This window comes from Triticum aestivum, chromosome 3B, assembly GCF_018294505.1.
Source record: "Triticum aestivum cultivar Chinese Spring chromosome 3B, IWGSC CS RefSeq v2.1, whole genome shotgun sequence".
Classification (NCBI taxonomy): domain Eukaryota; kingdom Viridiplantae; phylum Streptophyta; class Magnoliopsida; order Poales; family Poaceae; genus Triticum; species Triticum aestivum.
Genome location: NC_057801.1, coordinates 405,229,140 through 405,249,651, shown reverse-complemented (window position 1 = coordinate 405,249,651; position 20,512 = coordinate 405,229,140). Strand labels below are relative to the sequence as shown.

At 44.9% G+C, this 20,512-nt stretch overlaps 2 protein-coding genes across 7 annotated transcripts; both read left to right on the top strand.

Annotated features, from left to right (window-relative positions):
* Positions 1-145: 145 nt before the first annotated feature.
* LOC123070083 (transcriptional corepressor LEUNIG) lies at positions 146-13,654 on the top strand. Of its 6 annotated transcripts, none has more exons than XM_044493106.1 (18): positions 146-480; positions 1,500-1,597; positions 1,711-1,820; positions 3,149-3,523; positions 3,658-3,740; positions 4,712-4,799; positions 4,900-4,975; positions 5,126-5,175; positions 6,319-6,618; positions 7,279-7,449; positions 8,257-8,487; positions 8,557-8,671; positions 10,635-10,744; positions 10,822-10,971; positions 11,114-11,278; positions 11,377-11,496; positions 12,777-12,983; positions 13,265-13,654. In XM_044493106.1, the coding sequence occupies exons 1-18, from the start codon at positions 449-451 to the stop codon at positions 13,409-13,411; spliced, it is 2,628 nt and encodes an 875-aa protein (XP_044349041.1). In that variant the 5' UTR covers positions 146-448; the 3' UTR covers positions 13,412-13,654. The 6 variants fall into 6 exon arrangements, with proteins under 6 accessions (XP_044349041.1, XP_044349040.1, XP_044349038.1 ...); XM_044493105.1 differs by having other exon boundaries at positions 147-480; positions 7,246-7,449; XM_044493103.1 differs by having other exon boundaries at positions 147-480; positions 6,316-6,618; positions 7,246-7,449.
* A 1,096-nt stretch (positions 13,655-14,750) lies between these two features.
* LOC123065433 (uncharacterized) lies at positions 14,751-16,043 on the top strand. The gene has a single exon (XM_044488709.1). The coding sequence runs from the start codon at positions 14,824-14,826 to the stop codon at positions 15,961-15,963; it is 1,140 nt and encodes a 379-aa protein (XP_044344644.1). The 5' UTR covers positions 14,751-14,823; the 3' UTR covers positions 15,964-16,043.
* Positions 16,044-20,512: the final 4,469 nt, after the last annotated feature.

Genomic DNA, 20,512 nt, shown 5'->3' with positions numbered 1-20,512 from the left:
TACATAGCAAAAGTGTACAAACATCACATGATGGCACATGTGGTAAGCCATCTTGATAAAATATACATTACATTTATATATATGGAAAAAAGAAGGTGGGAAATCCGTGGGTCCCGTTGCGCTTCTATACCTTCTCTTTCTTCTCCCCTTCCTATCCAGTTCTCCCCTGCACACCCTCCTCGCGCTTTTGCAACTGCAAACTCCAATCTGTTCTCACATCTCTCGCCGCCGCCTCGCCTCACCTTTCCTCCCAACCGAGCTGCTTCTAGGTTTCGCCTCGGGTTCCTCCCTTCCGCCTCTCCTCGTCTCGAGCAACTCGCCCGTCCACCCGCTGCACAGCGGCTGCGTAGACGTCGGTGGCCGCGGCGGCCCAGGCGTAGCCAGAGCTAACTTTTCTCGTGGGCGGCGCTTCGGGGGAAGGGAGGCCGGTCGGCGAGCTGCGGTGGCCATGTCGCAGACGAACTGGGAGGCTGACAAGATGTGAGGATTTTGTTTCTTTCGTATTCATTCTGTTGATTCGCGGCATGTTTTGGCTGGGCAACGTTGTTGTTGCTTAATCTGGAGATTATTTGAGCAAAAATCACGGGAGGGGCTACGAAGTTTAAACTGAAGTAGTGGAGAGGAGACCCGTGGTGCGGTGGTGGCGCGTTTGGCCGCTAGGGTTTCAGGAGTTTTTTTTTTTTGCGGGTTTGGTTTGAGCTTTGTTTTACCAGTTGAAGGACCTAGTGTTTTGACTACATAGCTCTTCAGTGATAATCTGTCGTGGTGATCTCTCAAATATCAGAAAAGTGATTTGGGGATTTGAGAACAGCAGGATAACTTGTCCATCAGATTTGAAATACCGGTAGTAATAGTTGACCTATCCATTATATATGGATATAAGAGAAGGGAGTTCGATTTGGTTCATGGGCCGCTGTAATCTTCTTCAGGAGGATAGTATGGAGGGAAGTACCAGCGAATAAGTTGATTCCTTACACATCGATGACTAGATTTGAACTGACATCTGAGTTTCAACATTTCTTGTACGAGGAAGGAGGTGAAATATCTCATTCTGCTTCTGGGAACTAGACCTACTAATACTTTTCATGATTTTTCAGTGTTTCACGGAAACGTGCACTAGCAAACCTAAGCATTTGTCGTACATAAGATCACTCTAGGTGACGATGTGCTAGTGATAAAATAAAAGTTGAAGAAACAAAATGAATATACATTGATGCAGCATAAATGTGCCATTCAAGTCTTAATGTTTTATGCCCAAGCTGGTTATTCACCATACTGGTTGCGGGTCTTTTGAATGGTATCGTACTTGTGGTTGAAGAATTCTACCCCCTCTGTCCAGAAATACTTGTCGGAGAAATGGATGTATCTAGACGTATTTTAGTTCTAGATACATCCGTTTTTATCCATTTCTGCTACAAGTAATTCCGGACGGAGGGAGTATGTCTTAGTGCATTTAACCTTCCCCCTAAGGACTAATGTTTAACTGCTTGCTGAAACAGGCTCGATGTTTACATATACGACTATTTTATGAAGAGAAATTTGCAGGCAACTGCAAAGGCCTTCCAATCAGAAGGGAAGGTTTCTTCAGATCCAGTTGGTATGTGCTTCTCAGCAAGTTTAGCTACTTATGTCTTGGTTTTTGCAACCTTTCCCTTTAAACATTTTGTTTGTGAAAACTATTGCTCACTTTTTAGCTGTGCTTCCATGCAGCAATTGATGCACCTGGTGGGTTTCTTTTTGAGTGGTGGTCAGTTTTTTGGGATATATTCATAGCAAGAACAAACGAGAAGCATTCAGATGTTGCAGCGTCATATATTGAGGTAAACAGTTATGCATTTGATTATCCTTATTATAATGTAATAAAAATCCTTTGTGACCTGTAATCTGATGTAAAATGTCACTAATTTTAGTCTGCAGGGCCTGGGAGGTCCTTTGGTTTACTACAATTTGTTTGCTGTTACTGCTAAATGACACTTAAAAGGTGTTTGGTTCATGAGTCAGTAACCAATTTTACTTGCAAGGCCTGTGAGGTCCTTTTTGTTTACCACAATTCATTTTCTATTGCTTTTAAATAACACTTAGGAGGTGATCCATTTACACCGGTGTTTGTTTTGACTGGGTCATAATCAGTTGCCGCAGTATCAGTTTCCGACCTAGTGGAATTCCGTTTCCGCCCGAGATCCGGTGTAATCGCATATGAGCTCCTGTAAGAAAAAAAAGGAAAATCTCCCATATGAGTTTATCCCCAGGAGACCACGATGTATTCTCCACGATCTCCCCTCGCTAGAGGGCGCCACCGTCGCCACAAACCAGTCGCGTCATTCTTCCCTTCCGTCAAACTGCCAGACCTGATTCATTCTCCATGACCCCCATCTCATGCAATTGGATCTTAGCGACGCCAGAGTTTTGGTCGAGGCATGGTGGAGACGTGAAATCGTGGCTGGGCTGCCACTGAGGAGATCTTTTGGGTTTTGATTGATGCGCTCTAGATTGATTTTTTCTAATCTGCTATGTCTTGTGAGGGCTGATGCAATTTTTGTTCTTCCACGTGCTATTTTTTTTCCACAGATGAAATCCCTTCTAATCATTGAAATTTTTGTAAATTGGTGCTGGACGTAAATGATTCAAAATACCAATTTGTATCCTTCGTTGTTTGGTGGTTTGAATTCCATTTGTGGATGTTCTTCCTAGTTGCATCCTACAGGTTAAAGAACACAGACCTAGCTTTGCAATTAGTTAACGTCATATTTCATGGTAAGCGAACAAGATTGAACTTTCTTCCATTCCATTCCATTCCATTTACATTAACAGTGTGATACTGTTATTCCACCACGTTTACCTTTCCATTACTTCTGACAAACTAAACAAGTTCTTAGTTCTTAAACTTCTTGTTACATGTGTTACATCCACTATAGCTGGGAAATTCCGCTGTCATCACATATGTTTTATTTTACATATTAATAATACATTGTTGTTTTCTATGTTTTCGCTTGTCAAGGGCACTTTGTTGCATATTGATCTAATTAATTGCATTAGAAAATCATAATTTTATTTGTGTTGCTTTTGCATCAATAGCTGTGATTCTGGGGCATCTTTTGTCCTGGATTGGTAGTTCTAACTCAGCTAGAATGTGCTGCTCTCTTTTCAGACGCAGCTCATGAAAGCCCGGGACCAACAGCAGCAGTTACCTCAACAGCGGCAGCAGCAACCACAGCATATACAAATGCAACAAATGTTGTTACAAAGAGCCGCACAACAGCAGCAGCAGCAACATCAGCAGCAGCAGCACCAACATCAGCAGCAGCAGCAGCAGCAGCAGCAGCAACAGCAGCAGCAGCAACAGCAGCAGCAGCAGCGTAGAGATGATTCTTATCTTCTTAATGGTACTTCAAGTGGACTTTCTGGAAACAATCCTTTAATGCGACAAAACCAAAGTACTGCAAATGTTATGGCGACCAAAATGTATGAGGAGAGGTTAAAGTTGCCTTCCCAGAGAGACTCGTTGGAAGACGCATCTATGAAGGTATCACTGTAGCTACATCCATTGTTCTAAATTCTCTTAGTTGACTCCTCAAAGGTTTTCATTTATGTTTTCCTCAAAAGAAAAATAAGTTCATTTGTTATTACTCGTTATGACATTGAAACTTTCGGTTGCAGCAAAGGTATGGAGAAAATGCTGGGCAACTACTTGATCCAAATGAAACATCACTGAAAGCAGCTGCAAGTGGACAATCCTCAGGGTACTCGCTGAACTTGTAAATTATGAAGTGCTTTAACAAAAAATGTTCTGCATACAGAAGTAGCTGATGACATTTTAGCATTCTTGTTAAAAGTAACAAAATCATCATTCAAATGCCACACTTACACCTGCTGGTGTGGCTGGCTATCCTTGCTGCCTTCTCCTTAGAGCCTAGAGATGTCAATAATCCTGGACGTGCATCAATTGTAAGGTTTTCAATGTGTATGGAGTGTAGATGCGTACGCCCTATGAATGTAGGGATGAAAATGGAGTGAAAACTTTCCGCTTTTGCGGAGGAAAATCTGAAAAGGAGAGGAAATATGGAAATGGGAATTTGCAAAACGGAAACGGGAACATAATTTTTTATGCGGAAACGGAAACAAAAACAGAATGGCATTTTCCGACGGAACAGACATGGAAACGGAACTCTCCGTTTCCGTGAATATAGAATTTCCGTTCTTACTATGGGCCTAAGGCTGTTTTGTAGCTCAGCCACCAAACAACACACAATGACACAGTGAGTAGAACGGCCCATGTGAGGCCCAACTTCTACTACCACGCACGTACTCAAATAGACCCTATACGCAATTGTCCAGTACTACTACAATACTATGCTAATTCACTAACCTAATCATATTACTCTGTAGCTATATTAACAATTGATCAATTTTATGGTTAAAGTGTGTTTAAGTTCCGAGCAACACTTGCTTTTGTTGCCTCATCCACTGCGTATTTGCTCTGTGTTTGTTCCTGCTAGTAACTGTTTCCATATTCATTTCCGGGGTTTCTGTATTTGTTTCCGCTTCCGCAAAAAAATATGAAAACAAATGTGGTAGCACCCAGTTCTGTCCGTTTCCGTTCCGTTTTCATCCCTATATGGAAGGACATACTGTTTCTTTATTAGTCAGATTGAATGATATATTTTATTCCGTATTTTTTTCTTAATATGTTAAACATTTGCCCCCTATATAGGCAAATTTTGCATGGTTCCATTGGTGGTTTGTCGGGCACTATGCAACAAATTCAGGGTAGAAGTCCCCAACTTCCAGGGCATGCTCAGGTTAGTCCCTTGAGTCTTCCTGATTTATCTATTATCTGTCAGCCCTAACTATACCCAGCTGTGAAAACAAGAAAATACTATTTATGTGTTCTTTTAGCAGAGTATCAAGACAGAGATAAATCCCATTTTGACACCTAGAGCTGCTGGTCCTGAGGGGTCATTCATGGGTCAACAAGGTAATATTTTTATTCTGCTCCAATGAATTACTATTCTCCACTACTCACGTCATTTTTTTTCATTTTTCCCACTATTCTTATTTCCAATTTTGTATTTATCTTAGTTGAGTGACCAGTTTTGTGAGGCTAATTTAGATGCATTCTTAACAGGATCTAATCAAGCTGCCAATAATTTGACTCTCAAAGGATGGCCACTCACAGTAAGGGTTTAGTTTATGACTAAACATTTACTATTTTGTGCTTCATCACTGTTGTATTCAGGGTTCAAATTTGTTGCGGGAGATTTTAAGCCTAAGGGGTTTCTGTATTAAGTGTCTGAGTTTAATTTATCTTTTTTAAAATTGAAACGGATTTTTTCCAGTTACGACAGTAACCAGTCAAAAACTGCAAGGGCCCCAACTTGAATCCTACTCCCTCCGTTCGGAATTACTTGTCTCGGAAATGGGTGTATCTAGAACTAAAATACGTCTAGATACATCCATTTCTGCGACAAGTAATTCCGAACGGAGGGAGTAGTTACGTACACTCCACTTATGATTAATGTCCTTCTATTCAGTATTGATTCAGCTTAGACTGAATTCCCCTACATTGACGAAACCTGACAATTATTTTATGGGACACACACACTTGCCATGGTTGGTAATAGCATAGTATTTTTTGCAGTACTTTACTGACCAAGGGGAGCATCTAAATTTGCGTTGATCTGTTTTGTGTTTACCTGGTACATTATGACCACGTCTGTTCTTTCTTCTGTTGATTTGCACAATTTGATATTGCCCTAGCGCATCTCACCTTTATGCTATCATATCTCGGACCTTGTCTATGGCTCTCTCTGACCCCTGTACGTAAGTAATTTTGTGTGGTTTACATAGAGTTAATATATAGTGGTATCACAGACAATGTCATTGCCAGCAATTTGTGGAACAAAGGCTAGTTTTGTACTCCCTCTGTTTCATAGTGTTGGGCATATATATATTTTCTGTTTCATAATGTTGGGCATATAGTTTTTTCGGAAAGTCAAACCTCACAAATTTTGACCAAGTTTGTGGTGAAAAACATTTACATCTAGAATGCCAAACATATACCATTAGATTCATCATAAGATGTAGTTTCATATTTTATATATTTGGTATTGTAGATATAAATAGTTTCTTTATAAACTTGGTCAAAGTTTGCAAAGTTTGACTTTTCAAAAAATCTATACCGCACTACATTATGGAACGGAGGGAGTATTTCTTTTCCAATATAATGTCAAATAGCAAATATGTGATTTGACATCTGCTAGTAAGGGTGCTAAATTTTAACCTTGTTTTGACATGCATTCTGCTTGTTTATTTCAGCAGGGACTTGAGCAACTTCGGTCTGGAATTCTACAGCAGAAGTCATTCATGCAGAATCAACATCAATTGCAACAACAGATCCAATTTCTGACTCCACAACAACAGCAGCAGCTTGCCTTGCAGGCGCAGCAAAATATGGCATCCCCAACATCTAGTGATGTTGACAGCAGAAGATTGAGGATGATGTTTAACAACAGAAATGTAGTTCTTGGGCGGGATGGGCAGACAACAAGCGGTGGAGATATCATCCCAAATATTGGCTCTCCTAGTCAAAGTGGTGGTGATATAGACATGCTAATAAAGGTAGACCTTTTCATTTTTAACCGAGTGTTCATTTTCTTGTATTTTCTCCACTAGCAGGTTTGAATTTTCTCTTTGGTGAAATTTTATCTTCATTTTTTAATTGTGTCAAGTGCTTATTATATGAGGTAAGGCAACTCCTGTTCCATGATAGATGGGGGGTTCGATCATAGAAGATAGAACATCATGGCAAAATGTCATCATCTCAATCTGTTCATAACGTATTTTTGTTGCCTGATATCATATTTTGGCATTTTCTGCAATGACAAAACAATGAGTGTGAGTTATTTTATATTCGCCATTTTACCTGATTGCCTAAACATCTAATTCCCCATAAGGTGTTTGGCATGGTAAGGCCAATATTTTAATAGTGCAAAGACAACTCATAATGTTCATAATTTTTTCTAGCTCCTGGATTTTTACTTTTATGGTATTGATTTTGCGGTTCTCTATCTTCCAAGTCTGTTTTATTCCACTCATATGTGTTATGCTTCCCTTTTGATATAAGATGACCTAATTTTATGTTACATTTGTCTTTGATGATTCAACTTGTAGATATGCCTTTGGGTTATTCTTCTAGCCTTTTTTTTTCTGCTGCCATGTTCTTATGTAGAATTTTCTGTTTAGTAGAAGAAAATTGCTAATGCACACCACCACCAGCAGCAACAGCAACAACTATTACAACAACAAAGCAATAGCCAACAGCAGCACCATCAGGCTGTCTCTAGTCAGCAGTCTCAAAGCTCAAATCAGCTTCTCCAACAAGAAAAGCCAGGAACTGGAAATATGCCTGTTGATGGGGGCATGCCGAATTCTTTTGGGGCCATTGATCAAGTAAACTTTTGCAGCACACAAATGCCTTTTATGGTTATTTTGCATTAATCATTAAACCTAAAGTCCTCCTGTTTATAGTATACATAAGATCTGAATGTGCTGATAACTTTCGTTCAAATCTTCCTGCCAAATAATGCATTTTCACACAATATAATATTAGCAATAACTGAGCTAAGTTTGCTGTGGTACATGATCTGGCCATGCCTACACCACTGACCCATCTTCTAGGGTTTATAAAAACATACAATTGTATTCTTTGCTCGGCACTACAGTTCATTTGTCTATAGCACTAAATTGACTGAGCTGTTACTGCTCCTTGTCTCCCTTACTGTTACTCCTGATCTTCCATTTTTTGTTGTTGTTGACGGTTTTAGATCTACTTCCCAGCAGTGACTAAAAAATGACGAACCAGCTAGACCTCACCAGACTGGTAAAATTATATCAGTCTGGAAAGTGGTGCTTTCAGACTAGTAAAGATGTAGTGCAGAGCAAAGAATACTGTAAAAGTATATCAGTCCGGAAAGTGGTGCTTTCAGACTAGTAAAGATGTAACTTGATATTAGTGTTCATATAACACAAGAGAAATACAGTACTTCGACAAGAAAATGTGTAAAGAAAATATAGCAAACTGGAATGGATCATAGGAGACTGGCGGTAACCTCTTGGTTATAGGCTACCGGTCTCTCTCCGGTTAACTTTCAAAAACCGTCGTTTCATTTTTGCCTCCCACTGCTTTAGATTAGTGAAGTGACCGATACACTAGACCTCAGTTGTTCATTTACACAAACAATACTATTTGTTGTTCAGTTAACGAAGAAAAGAAAGAAGCCTGGCTCTTCCTCGGGTAGAGCTAATAGTTCAGGAACTGGAAATACTGCTGGCCCATCTCCAGGTTCTGCACCCTCGACACCTTCCACTCATACACCAGGAGATCCGATGCCAGTACCACAACTTCAGCAGAATGGTGTTTCAGCAAAACCCTTGGTAATGTTTGGCTCTGATGGCACTGGAAGCTTGACTTCTACCGCGAACCCACTGGTATTCTTATGTTCGATCAAAATTTTCTTTTTTTTTGGGCAGTATAATAATAAAAATGCTTCATTACAGGGTGATGTGGACCGTTTGCTGGAAGAAGGATTGGATGAAAATGTTGAATCTTTTCTGTCACAGGATGACATGGATCCCAGGGATACCTTGGGACGCTGCATGGATGCCAGTAAAGGTATGCTTTTTAGTCCTGCTGATAACTGGTCCTTGTCAAGTTCAATCTGTGTATTCTGTTACTTGTGACCGAGGTAATGTAGCTTGATAAATAGCCCTCATTGCTGATCGCATGCCTATTTTAGGTACATTGTCCACAATCCTTATTCTAAGAACCACAGTGCTAAAGATAGCCAGATGGCGTGGCTGCTAGGTATTGTGTAGACATAGGTTGAGTCGAGAGAATAACTGGCAGAGTTTAAATTGCTTGTTCTTGCTTGCCTCAAACATACATGGCATCCTTATATAGTTGGATGCTAAGGCCCTTTTCCTTCCCTACAACAATATGGGCTCCTAATAATCTAGATTCCTTTATTAATCCTAAGCTTCATAATACAGTACTGTTTCCTAAAAGCACCCCTCTTTTGGTTTGCTTGCTGTTGCATGTCCTTGATCAAGGTCCAAGGTGCGGTGCACAGAAGTAGTTGTGCCCCGTGGCTACATCTCAACAATGTCACCATTGATAAAGTCATGGGGCCTTGGTTCCATATGGGAAGGGGGAGAGTATTTTCTGCATCTCTTTATTCTAAAACTGACTCCTAATGCAGCATCTGCGTTAAGCCACATCACTTTAAAAAGAACAGTCGTCGGATTATATCGAGAATTAATCAAGTCAGTTAGATCTTAGCGGTTGGGGCCGACGAACAATGTGTCCTTTGACTAAAAGACACATTTGTTGGTGAAGATGTCCCTTGTTTAAAATACATCTACTCATGGGACACGACCATTGATGAAAAGATGTCCCTTCGTGGAGAGGCGTTTCTCTTGGTAAAATGATACCTCTTCGTGGAAAGATATTAGGAAAGAATCAAAAGAAGCACAATGATTGTAAGATTAACACGTCACAAAATTCTGGTTGTAACTTCACGAAAGATGCTACCACTGAAATTGCCTTAGCTGTGCCAAAGTTTAACATTTTCATTTGTTTATGCACTTAAACAGTGATTGAAATTTGTGACTCTGCTTAAAAATATATTCAAATTTCATATACACGCATTTTAAAATAAACTTGTCCGCAGCAAAGCGCAGGTCTTAAACTAGTTAGATCCTAAAGCTGTCGTCTAATCTTGAAATTAAATGCGATTATGATATAACTTGCAAAGGTGTGCAGGATAGGGACCTGTGATATGATCATACCACTTTAGGGAACTATGCAATCCTCTCCGTAAGAAATGTCTTACATATTTATTCCTTGCTCCATGTAAGGGAGCTCCTGCTTGCTTGCAGCTATACCTTATGGACATTCAAATCTAGCTATCTTAGCAAAGGAAGTGACATTCAAATCTACAGGTTTTTCTTCTTCAGCCTTCTCGCCCAGCGTTGTCATTATTGACACGTTTTTGCGATCCCTGTTATTGAGATCCTCAATGACTACCACCAGAAAGGGAATGTGCCAACCATTCTTATTTGAGATAAGTGTCTCCACTATAGCACTAATGATCCTAGACAGCAGCGCAAGCTTGATTGGAGCTATGAACTATTTATAAAGGATCCCTTCCACTCTTGTGTGGAAAGATCCTTCTTCGTTCAGTCCAGTCTGATTTAAAACGTGTCGTCGTAGTATTTAAAGGGGCTGTTGTTAGGGTCATTCCTTATTATACCGGCAGATGACAGTTATCTGTATTTAGAAATGATAATTAATATGGGTGTGATTGTCATCACAATGGACTGATTGAGTAATCAGCCCTGTAGGTCCCTCTCTATTTAGATAGACCCCATCAACATGGCCATTCCCTTCTCCTGGTAGCAAAAACCTGGTCTGATTCTCAAAAGAAAACAGACCAGAAACTCGAAACTGTTACTATTTGCCACATGGCTTTATCAATTTTAGTTTAAGAGTAGGAAAAAAGGTGTCAAAAGTAGTAGTATCATAAATTCTTAAGGTGTCCAATTGCTGCAATCTTCTCAAGATCTGTTTGTTGCAGGGTTTGGCTTTGCTGAGGTTGCAAAAGCACGTGCAAGTGCAAGTAAAGTTGTTTGTTGCCACTTCTCATCCGATGGCAAATTGCTTGCTACTGGTGGTCATGATAAAAAGGTGTGGCTGTTGATGCAGAAGTAGCTATATTCTACCATTGTTAGAAAACCTTCAATCACACACCTGCCCCTCTGCAGGTTCTTTTATGGTGTACAGATCCCCTGAAGCCTAAATCCTCGTTAGAAGAGCATTCGTTTCTGATAACTGATGTTCGATTTAGCCCAAGCATGCCCCGCCTTGCTACATCTTCCTTTGACAAAACCGTACGGGTTTGGGATGCTGACAATGTATACTCCTTAGCATTTGTTTCCTCCTTTGAATACTCCTTAGCATTTGTTTCCTCCTTTCAATATATTTCTCGCACGAAGATATTGCATTAGAAACTGCTGCAATCTTAGTTTGTTGTGACTAACTGATTTGACTGTGCAGACTGACTATTCGCTCCGTACTTTCACGGGTCATTCAGCATCTGTGATGTCACTTGATTTTCATCCAAATAAAGAAGATATTATTTGCTCCTGTGATAGTGATGGGGAAGTCCGCAGTTGGAGCATTAACAATGGTAGCTGCCTGACCTGTGTCAAGGTTTTTAAGGTATTTGCCTATTCAGTTCTAATTTTCACATACAGCACAATTTTCTGCTCAAACAATTGTTTTTTTGATGGTTTTCTCTCATATTATTATCTTCGCAGGGAGGTGCCACTCAGATGAGATTTCAACCCTGCAAAGGAAAATATCTAGCAGCTGCATCAGAGAAGGCTATCTACATACTTGATGGGGAGACACAGCATGCTTGTAGAAGCCCTTTACAGGTTTGTTACCAAAAGATCAGCTACAAAATTTGTTGAGAGCATTTAAGAATGCATTTACATCCTTCTCATAAGAGCATCTCCAAAAAAGGATTATAGGGTAGGGAGAGAGAAGTTTTTTTGGCATTGTGGCTGTTGTTGCTTTTCCAGATGACAAAAAATTGGAAAGCAAATGAAACATGAGATCCAATGGTGGGGAGGCGGATCTGACGGCTGCCGGGGCTGAGTCGGTCGCCGGGCCGCCTAGGACAGGAGACCAGGAGCCGGGGCAGCGGCCAACTCCAGCGGTGGCGCGCCGAGAGCTCCGGAAGGGTCTGGCAGCTTGGCGGTGGTCGGGCCGCTCGATTGAAGGTCGCCCGGCCGCTAATCGACCTCGGCGACCAACTGTGAAGCGACGGTGACCATCTCTGGTGGTGGAGGGGGGCGGGGGGAATGACCGGAATCGGCGGCAGCGGCGGGGGTTGTGGCGGTTGTCTTGGCTGACGAGGAGCGGTGGGGTGGCTCCGGGGCTGGGGCCGTCGTGGGACCGGCGGCGAGAATATGTCAGAACCGGGTGATGGTCAGGCGACGGGGAAGTTTCAGCGTGGCAGTTAGCTTCCCGCCGCAGCGTTTTGGTATTGGGCCGCCGCTAGAGGGCTCTGGGCAGCACTTGGGGCTGAAATTTTGGGCCGCCCACAATTTTTTGCATCATCAAATAGAGATACATCCTCTGCTGGAGCTGGTTCTTTGGCCCAAAGTGCCTCAAACTGCAGTTGTTTGGGCACCGTGGCTGTTTTTCATCAGCTGTTGGAGAAGTCATTACTGTGCAAGTTATGCTGTGCCATGTCTTTAGTTTCTCCAGTAGTAAAAGCATTCCAATTGTCTAAGATAGCAGTGGACAAAGAAGGTTCACTATATGCACTTGGTACTAGGAGGAGGCTTTAATCAGTAGGTTTGCTGAAACCGAAATATGTTTACACCTTTCTGTAAAATTGTGTTCCTTGGTCCAAGAGTTTCCATATGACCTGCTAGGGAACAAACCGAGCATGGTAGTGTCCATTAGGTAGACACTGCATGATCAGACCAGTGCACCCAGAATAAGTTCCTCTTTGCTAATAATCATCTCCTATATGTATCAAAGGCATCAAAGATTATGATTCAAATGGTATTTCCTCTAGGGATTTTATGAACCTTAATTATGTTAAGCTGTATGTTTCTTCCATCTCAAAAAAGAAGTTGCAAGTATCTTGTGGTCCAGTGGTGGTGGTGGATTTTTGAGTGGGAAGTTCTGTTCATGTATGCAGGGTCATGCAAAGGACATTCAGTCAGTTTGTTGGGACTCTGCGGGTGACTATCTCGCTTCTGTTAGTGAAGATGCTGTCAGAATATGGTCATTTACTTCTGGGCAGGATGGTGAATTTGTGAATGAGTTGAACTGCAGTGGGAACAAGTTTCAAACATGTGTTTTCCATCCAGCTCACCCTTCTTTGCTCGTCATTGGTTGTTACGAGGTAAGTTTCGAAAGTGCCCTTTTAATCCCGAGCCCAAATGCCCCCTATGAACAGGAAAAAGTAAGTAGAGAATTAATTGAATTTGGGCTCGATCTTAAAATAGCACTCTAAAATGCTTTAAAAAAATAGTCTTTTTGGAGCATCAATTTTGTTTTTTCCACCCAGCTCAGTAGAAATGCTTTTTCAAGCTTACTGTTCATGAGGGTGCATTTGAGCTTGAGTGCAGAAACTCCATTTAGTGAGCATGCTGATAGTGTGTGTTGCTATACTCTGCCGTGCAGTCCTTGGAACTTTGGGACATCAGGGAGAAGAATGCCATGACCTTTAACAATGCTCATGACGGTTTAATTGCAGCCCTAGCAGCATCGAGCGCAACAGGCAAGGTTGCCTCAGTTAGTCATGACAGGCTTGTCAAGCTCTGGAAATGACTTGTAAAATAGTGACTGTTGTTTGTTGACTTTTACATTCTGTTGCTAGATTTTATAGAGAACATGATGGTTCAGATAACCACATGACAAGAAGGTACTAGCTAACAAAAGGCAGGTTTGCGATTTGTGGTTGTCTTAGTTGTATCTTGTATGCTGCTTCTCAAGTTTGTAACTCGTTACAGAATGGGCTGTTTGCCTGCTGTTACAATGAGGACTTTGTGCTGATTAAAAGTTACAGAACTACCCTTGCCGTCTCATGTATGCCCTTTTGGAAGTCACCGTCCTGAAGCCTTGTATCTCCCCTTGATAGGAGTAAGTAATACTATTTCCCAATCCCTATTTTATTGATTAAGAAAAACCGAGCAAATATTAAGTGTTGCGTGATAGGCCGCAACGTATGGGTCGAGGGCAAGGTAGCTTTTATTTTGCTGGCAAGTAGGAAGTCGCAATGCTTGCGCCGACCTAGGGTAGGCCGATGCATCAACTGGAGAGTATGCCTAACGCACGCACGGTACAACAACTTCACTTTCACTAGTCTAGAGACTTGGACCATGTTGTGTACCCCCTCCGTTCTAAAATAGATGACTCAACTTTGTACTAAAGTAATATAAAGTTGAGTCATCTATTTTGGAATGGAGGGAGTAGTAGATTTGGTGCCCGGTTCCTTTCCCTAAGATAAAGCAGCAGCTATGGGGCCACGAGCCATTGATCTTCCAGACGGTCCCTCTGACCGCTCTACGTGTTCCCTCCCCACCAATAAAGCGCTGCACACTGGACGCACTCCCATTGGTCCAAAATCCTCACCCCCACTCTACCCACCCGACCACCGCCACCTTTACCCGCAGCAACAACACACGCAAAACCTGAACTTCGGCCCACAGACATGTGGACCTCATAGCTCCGTCAGGCCCACCTCTCAGTGAGGTGCGCGTGCTTGTACTTGTAGCCGAAGCGAATTACGCCTTTTGCGCTCTCTTGTGTTCTACGGATGGGGCAGCAAGCAAGCGACACGTCGCGCTAGCGCTAGTACAAATCTCTTCTCTTACTGGCCAGTCTGGTACTCCTAGTACTCCCTCCGTCTAGGTGTGTAAGTCATCTTATGAAAACCAAATAATCCCAAAACACTTAGGCGCGGTGCATTAAATTTTATCTCGTTTTTTGTTTCTTGACATATCAACCAATAAGATATGTGGGGTGTACATGTTTTTAATGACTTGAGACTACCAAACACGACATGCAGTGGCTAGTTCATTGCATGCAATGCTATTAATTAGCAAATGAACATTAAGTTCTCTTGTTTTTTCCTCTTCCTTGGTCACGGTGCATAACCTAAGATGACTTACTCACGTAGATGGAGGGAGTAGATATTTAAATCCGCTTGCGTGCCACGGCAGCCATGGCGAGCGCGCCCAATGGGGTCGCGGCCTTTCACGTGCTGCCGCTGCCCGTCGGGGGCCAGGTGGTGTCGCGAGACCAATCATAGCCCGCTCCCACTCGCGACACCTGTGCTCCCTGACGCGTGTCCCTTGCGCGTCCTTGATAAAACCAACCTGCTTGCCGCCGTGGTCTACTCGCACCGCGCCGAGAAAGTAGCACTCGGTGTAGCTGAGACTAGTCGCAGGCTCGCAGACGTTCTGTTCTGCTTCCGCCGAGGTGCGTGGTGTATGATGGAGAGGAAGGGAGGGTGCTGCTTGGCGCCGAGGGCCGCCCAGGCAGGCCAGGGGTGGCACATGGGAAGGGCCATGCTGAAGTTTAGGCCCATCGCGCCAAAGCCGGCGGCGATGTCGCCTGCGCCGATGCCGGCCGTGCCGGCTGGGAAGGGGAAGGGGAAACGGAAGGCGGTTGCAGGGCCAGGGGGCACTGGGAGGAGGGGACCGAAGCCCAAGAAGTCGGCCACTGTGGCTGCACCGACGACGCAAAAGTTGGACTATGTGCAGGACAAGCGTTTGTCCTCGCCGTCGTCCTCCTCGTCGGGGATGACGTCCGTCGACTCGTCGCCTCCTCCACCCCTGCCTGCAACCCTGCCGCTCATGCCTGCGCTGCCGGCAGAGGAGGGGTTCGGTGGGGCGGCGCCGGTGGCGAATCTGGCGTCTGCCCACGTTGTCAGACAGCCGCAGGCCCTGCGGCAAGTGGTGTCCTGGGTGACGGTTGAGGACGTTACAAGCATCTGGCGCGACGGCGAGGCGCCGTATGCTGCGGCCTGCGGCGGCGACGAGGCCCCAACGTTCGTGTCCGACCAGTGCGGCCGCGTCACGTGGACAAACGTGGCTTTCAACCGGGCAGTGTCCGGTAGGGAGGACGCCGACGCTACCATGGCCCCATCGGCGGCTGCTTCCGAGGTGCGGGTGGTGCTCGCCGCCAAGGATGGCGCCCCCGTGCCGGCGTGGGGCTCATGTGCCGGTTTCACCTGTCGGGTGCGCGTCCCGTACGCATGCCCTCGCCGAGGTTCCCTCGTGGCCCCGTGCGACGTGTGGCGGCTAGACGCTGGCGGCTACCTCTGGCGGCTCGACCTTCAGGCCACCCTCAGTCTCTCCCTCGGCGGCTTCATTTGACTGCGTAACTGCGTACGCATTCCTTGTACGGAGACCGGGAGACGTATGAACCAATCAAAATCATGTGTTAGTCTGCGCTATGATTATGGTATTAATTTAGCAGTCATGACTCGTTACCAGATTTGGTATACTCTTATTATGAACTGAACTAGGAGTAGAGTAGTTTAAGTAAGAAGAGGGGCAGAGATGCAAGCGCAAAAGATTTCTTTCTAACAATGGTAGGGTCCCCCAGATCGGATTTGGGGAGGGAAGTGCTGGCCAGATCGGATTTCCCTCAGATTCAATCTGGCCTTGGGGTTGAGTTCGTTGCACGGCGGTCACCTGGAGCGGGTGAAGGCCGTCGTGCTGGATTCAGCCCTTGCACGGCATGGTTAGCTGCTGCGGCTCCTCGTTTGGGTGGTTTGTGGCTGTTGGTCGCGTTCTCTCGGCAGTGCGGGTGCGGGAGGACCTCGGTTGCACGGCTTCGATGGCAAGTTGCTACGGTGACGGCGGTGCGAGACTTCATGGTCGGTTCTGCCTATATCTGGAGGTGCGGAGATGCGTGGCATTACGGATGAAAGTCTTGCCCGGTTGTGGCCGGGCCGGCGGCGATGGCACCCGTGGGTGTCGTTTCCCTCCTTGAAGGCGTCGCCGAGTGTGTCGCCATCTCCCTCGCTCGCTTGGTGTTGGCAATTGTCTCCGGGTGAAAGCCTTGATCTGGTGCTGGGTGCTGGATCGGCACGATGGCGGTGTCTTCAACATCGTCCCTCTGTTGGGTGCATCGTGCCAGAGACATGGTCTGGTTGTCCCATGTTGCGCTCCTCCGGTGTTCGCCGCTGCACGTAATCGCTCACGTCGGTGTTATGTACGATCTTCGCGGTGATTTCAAGACGACGTCTTCCTCGGGTCAGATCGGGTCCTGCCATCCTCTTGCCATCTCCTTTAGGCATTAAGGGAGGATGGTGCATCGACAAGAGATGCTTGGTGGAAGTTGCTGCTCTTCGGTGGTGATCGTTGTCGGTCGAGACGCGGCAAGGTTTTCGGTGTTGGGCAGGCTCTTTTGCTTTGTAGTTGTGTGGTTGTTGGTGGCTGTCTTTGGACTAGCCGGATGTGGAGTTGGTGCTAAGCTTGTTGTTCGCAACAAGTGTTAGTTGTCTTATAATTGTTTTCTCTTTTATAAAGCTATGGTACGCATTTTACGTACTCTCAAAAAAATAATGATAGGGTCCCGAGGACTCATATGGAAACAGATCTGATCGGACTGCAGGTGCCATTGGTCCACTGACATATTGGCCCATGTCGGCCCAGGAATCTTCGTAGCCAAGCTATATAAGAGAGCATGGTTTCATTCTTTCAAAAGACGCATCTAACTTAATAATTTTTAATGGAGGCAAATGATAAGTGTTTGTTTCATTTTATTATTTTTCTCAATAGTCGCATCTATCCAAACCGTTTCTAAAATGAAGGCAAAATATTTGCCTCATCGATTAATTGAGAAAAAAAGAATTGCCAATTAAAGAACTATGTGAAAACCAATGCAAACATCTCACATGCACTATACACGCCTACACGGCTGGCTGGCAACCATTTCCAACACGCAACAATCACAAACTCACAAACTCCCATGCTCAACAAAAAACATCTTAATTAGACAACGAGCACCCACAAACACATAGAGAAAGTCAAGCCAAACCTGGAAGAAAATCTAGAAGACTAAGAAGCACCCATTAAGCAGCCGCCAACACCTTTTTGGCATCATTCTTCTTCCTTTTGCTCCGCCGACACCTTCTTGGCATCATTCTTCTTGTTTTTGCTCCTTACAAACTACTCTACCTTCTTGTTTTTTCTCCGGTAGCCTTTCCTGCCAGGAGGATTGCCAAATCTAGGGCTAGCTGCCTTCTAGTTGGCGAGCAAATCATAAAGCTCTTTCGCAAAGAGAGCATTAGAATTAGGTGCCAACACACCTGCTCAATTACCCCATCATTCACAGACACCGATAGCTGGCTAAGATCCAACGACGGTGGTGGGTGCATCGTGGGCACCGTGAGGGCCCCTAGCGAGCCCATCTCCTTGGGAATCACCATTAATAGAGGTTAAGTATGCTTCTCACATGGCACCCGCAGCTCAGGCATAATCTGTAGCACTTGAGCTACGACCTCGACGATGACTTCACTCTCATAAACAAAAGTCACCACAGGCAACGACGACGAGTAAGATCTAGAACGTGGGGAGAAACCTCCATAGTGGAATACTTCCCCTTCATCTGTAGAAACAAAAACAACCTGAAGCAAAGGCACAACGAGCACAACTTGGAGCTTGCCAAGAGCGGCCTCCACTCTCACAAAAACACTCCCAACACGAGCAAGGCAGCCGTGAAGCTCAATGCAAAGCAACTCGCCCCTCATCATGCACACATACTGCAAAGGCACGTCATTCAGCGTAGCATCATCGGTGGATGTAGGTGGTGGGGTAGGAGGTGGACTAGCTCCCCAAGGCGTCGTAGTCTAGTCGTCGCAGGGCTCTACATGACAGAAATGAGCGATACGCCCGAATTAAAGGCAACCCGTGCACCGGATTGGGTCCCTACACTCCCGGGCGCGATGCCCTATAGAGAAGCATCAAAAGTAAATGATCCTACAACCACCTCGGGGGAGTAGGCCGCGCGATGAAAGCATGACGACGGAGGACCATGGAAGGCGGTGGGTGGGGCCTCATGATGGTGTGCCAGCAACCAGAACTCCAGAAGGGTCTGCACGAGGTGTGGGCGTGTCACACACACGGGACCACCAAAGTCACATCCCGGTCGAAGGACGCTTGCCAGTTCCCCGACCCGGGGCCTGTCGCCTCGGGCGACACTGACGGGCGGATCAGCAGGTGCCACCACCGGTGCCAAAGGTGACATCGGCTCCAAACTGAATGCATGCAGGACGCATGACGGGCACAAACCCACAAATGGAGATGACGACAGAGTCGTCATGTCCGTATCCAACTTCTTATGATTAGGAATGGGCGGAAGGTGTGGAGGAACGCCAGTAGCAATAGCACGACAGATTGATGTTGGCGAGGGCTGCAGCTGGTCGACGATGGCTCCAACCATGGTAGAAGGGATAACGGGTACTGGTGCCGAATTAGTTGTCTTGGTTCTTGGGAGGCAGCGAGCGCGAGCCAAACGACCACCGATGGATTGGTCGGCCTTGCAAAAGGCCAGGACAGTCGCGACCAATGCGGCGGCAAAAGCCTTTGGCAGAGTCGGAGTAGTTGTCCCGGGCATGGGGAGTAGTGTCACAGATGCATGCACAACCAACTTGCTTAGGAGAGCCTCCGGCACCAACACGCATGTGCCACCTTCGAAGATGGGGCGGCCCATCGTCGGTTGGGACATGATGTCACGACCCGATCCCTGATAGGGGCTCGAATCTCTGCGCTTACCGTGTCAGTCCCTGGATCAATAGCTAACACGCACGGTCGACTACCAAGAATACATCACATGTCATAGTATTACATCATAGATCCAGTGCTTTGCAATACACACCTGCTTAGCTCATGGACTAGCTTACAATACAATCATGCAACGGAGATAATGTTTAAGTCTTGTTGAGTCCATCCACTCATATGCAAGAGTTGAGTATAGCATCATAACCTTACTTTGTTCCTTTCCTTCGATGCGGTAAACTTGCTACATGATATGTTGCAGCCACAAGGGTCAATACATTGAATGTTTTGGCGAGCTTCACCAAGATTACCCAGTTAGAGCATAAACATGCCATTTGTTGCAGTTGGGTTTTCCTTTACATGAAAATAGTTTTCCTACCATTGTAATAGTGGTCTACTCTAATAGTTGTACATACTATATGACACGACAATCCTTGACAGATTGCATCACGCGCCGTCCAAAATATAAGCATTTGAGCATGTGGGTCTCCGCGTCACACGACTACCCTAAATCACTACCAGAAGATCCTCCTGGTATCACGCCAGGCATATGAGTCGGTCCATGTTCCCCTTTGGCTCAACCCATTGATTTTATTAGAAGAGATGATGAGATCAAGCTGATAATTCTCAGATGAGTTGCTTAAAAGTTGTCCGTAACCAGGGACACGGCTAATCATGATCAGTTTTATACACTCTATAGAGGTTTGTGTACTTTACCCGTGATTCCTGATCACACCTTCCTGCTACTAAAACTTCACATGTGAAGTAGCTAGGTAGATCAAGACAAGACTTTTGGGAAGTAGTAGCCCTCTCAAATGGCTGACCCAGTTTGGTTTCCCTACATGCAAATCTACATCAGCTGGTCAGCCTAGGAGGGTTCCCACAACTTACTTGGTCCAGAGAGAGCCCATATTGTCTCACGGTCAAACATGGAATGTACTCAACTTTGAACTCGTACAACCCCTTTGATACATGGGGGCATTCCCCAGATCGATCATTAATTAAGTAGTACTTAAGTAGTCAACCGTAAGTAACCTTTTAATGTGATCCCAATCCATGTTATAACAGCTAAGCAACTACTTGTCGGTTACAAGGTCAGGGTATAATTGACCTACATTCCTTCTACTGGGTTTTGTCA

Coding starts and splice junctions, on each gene's coding strand:
- LOC123070083 (XM_044493102.1), top strand. CDS start 449: ATGTCGCAGACGAACTGGGAGGCTGACAAGAT. Junction 11,279..11,376: donor CCTGTGTCAAGGTTTTTAAG/GTATTTGCCTAT, acceptor TTATCTTCGCAG/GGAGGTGCCACTCAGATGAG. Junction 11,497..12,776: donor CTTGTAGAAGCCCTTTACAG/GTTTGTTACCAA, acceptor TCATGTATGCAG/GGTCATGCAAAGGACATTCA.
- LOC123065433 (XM_044488709.1), top strand. CDS start 14,824: ATGGGGTCGCGGCCTTTCACGTGCTGCCGCTGCCCGTCGGGGGCCAGG.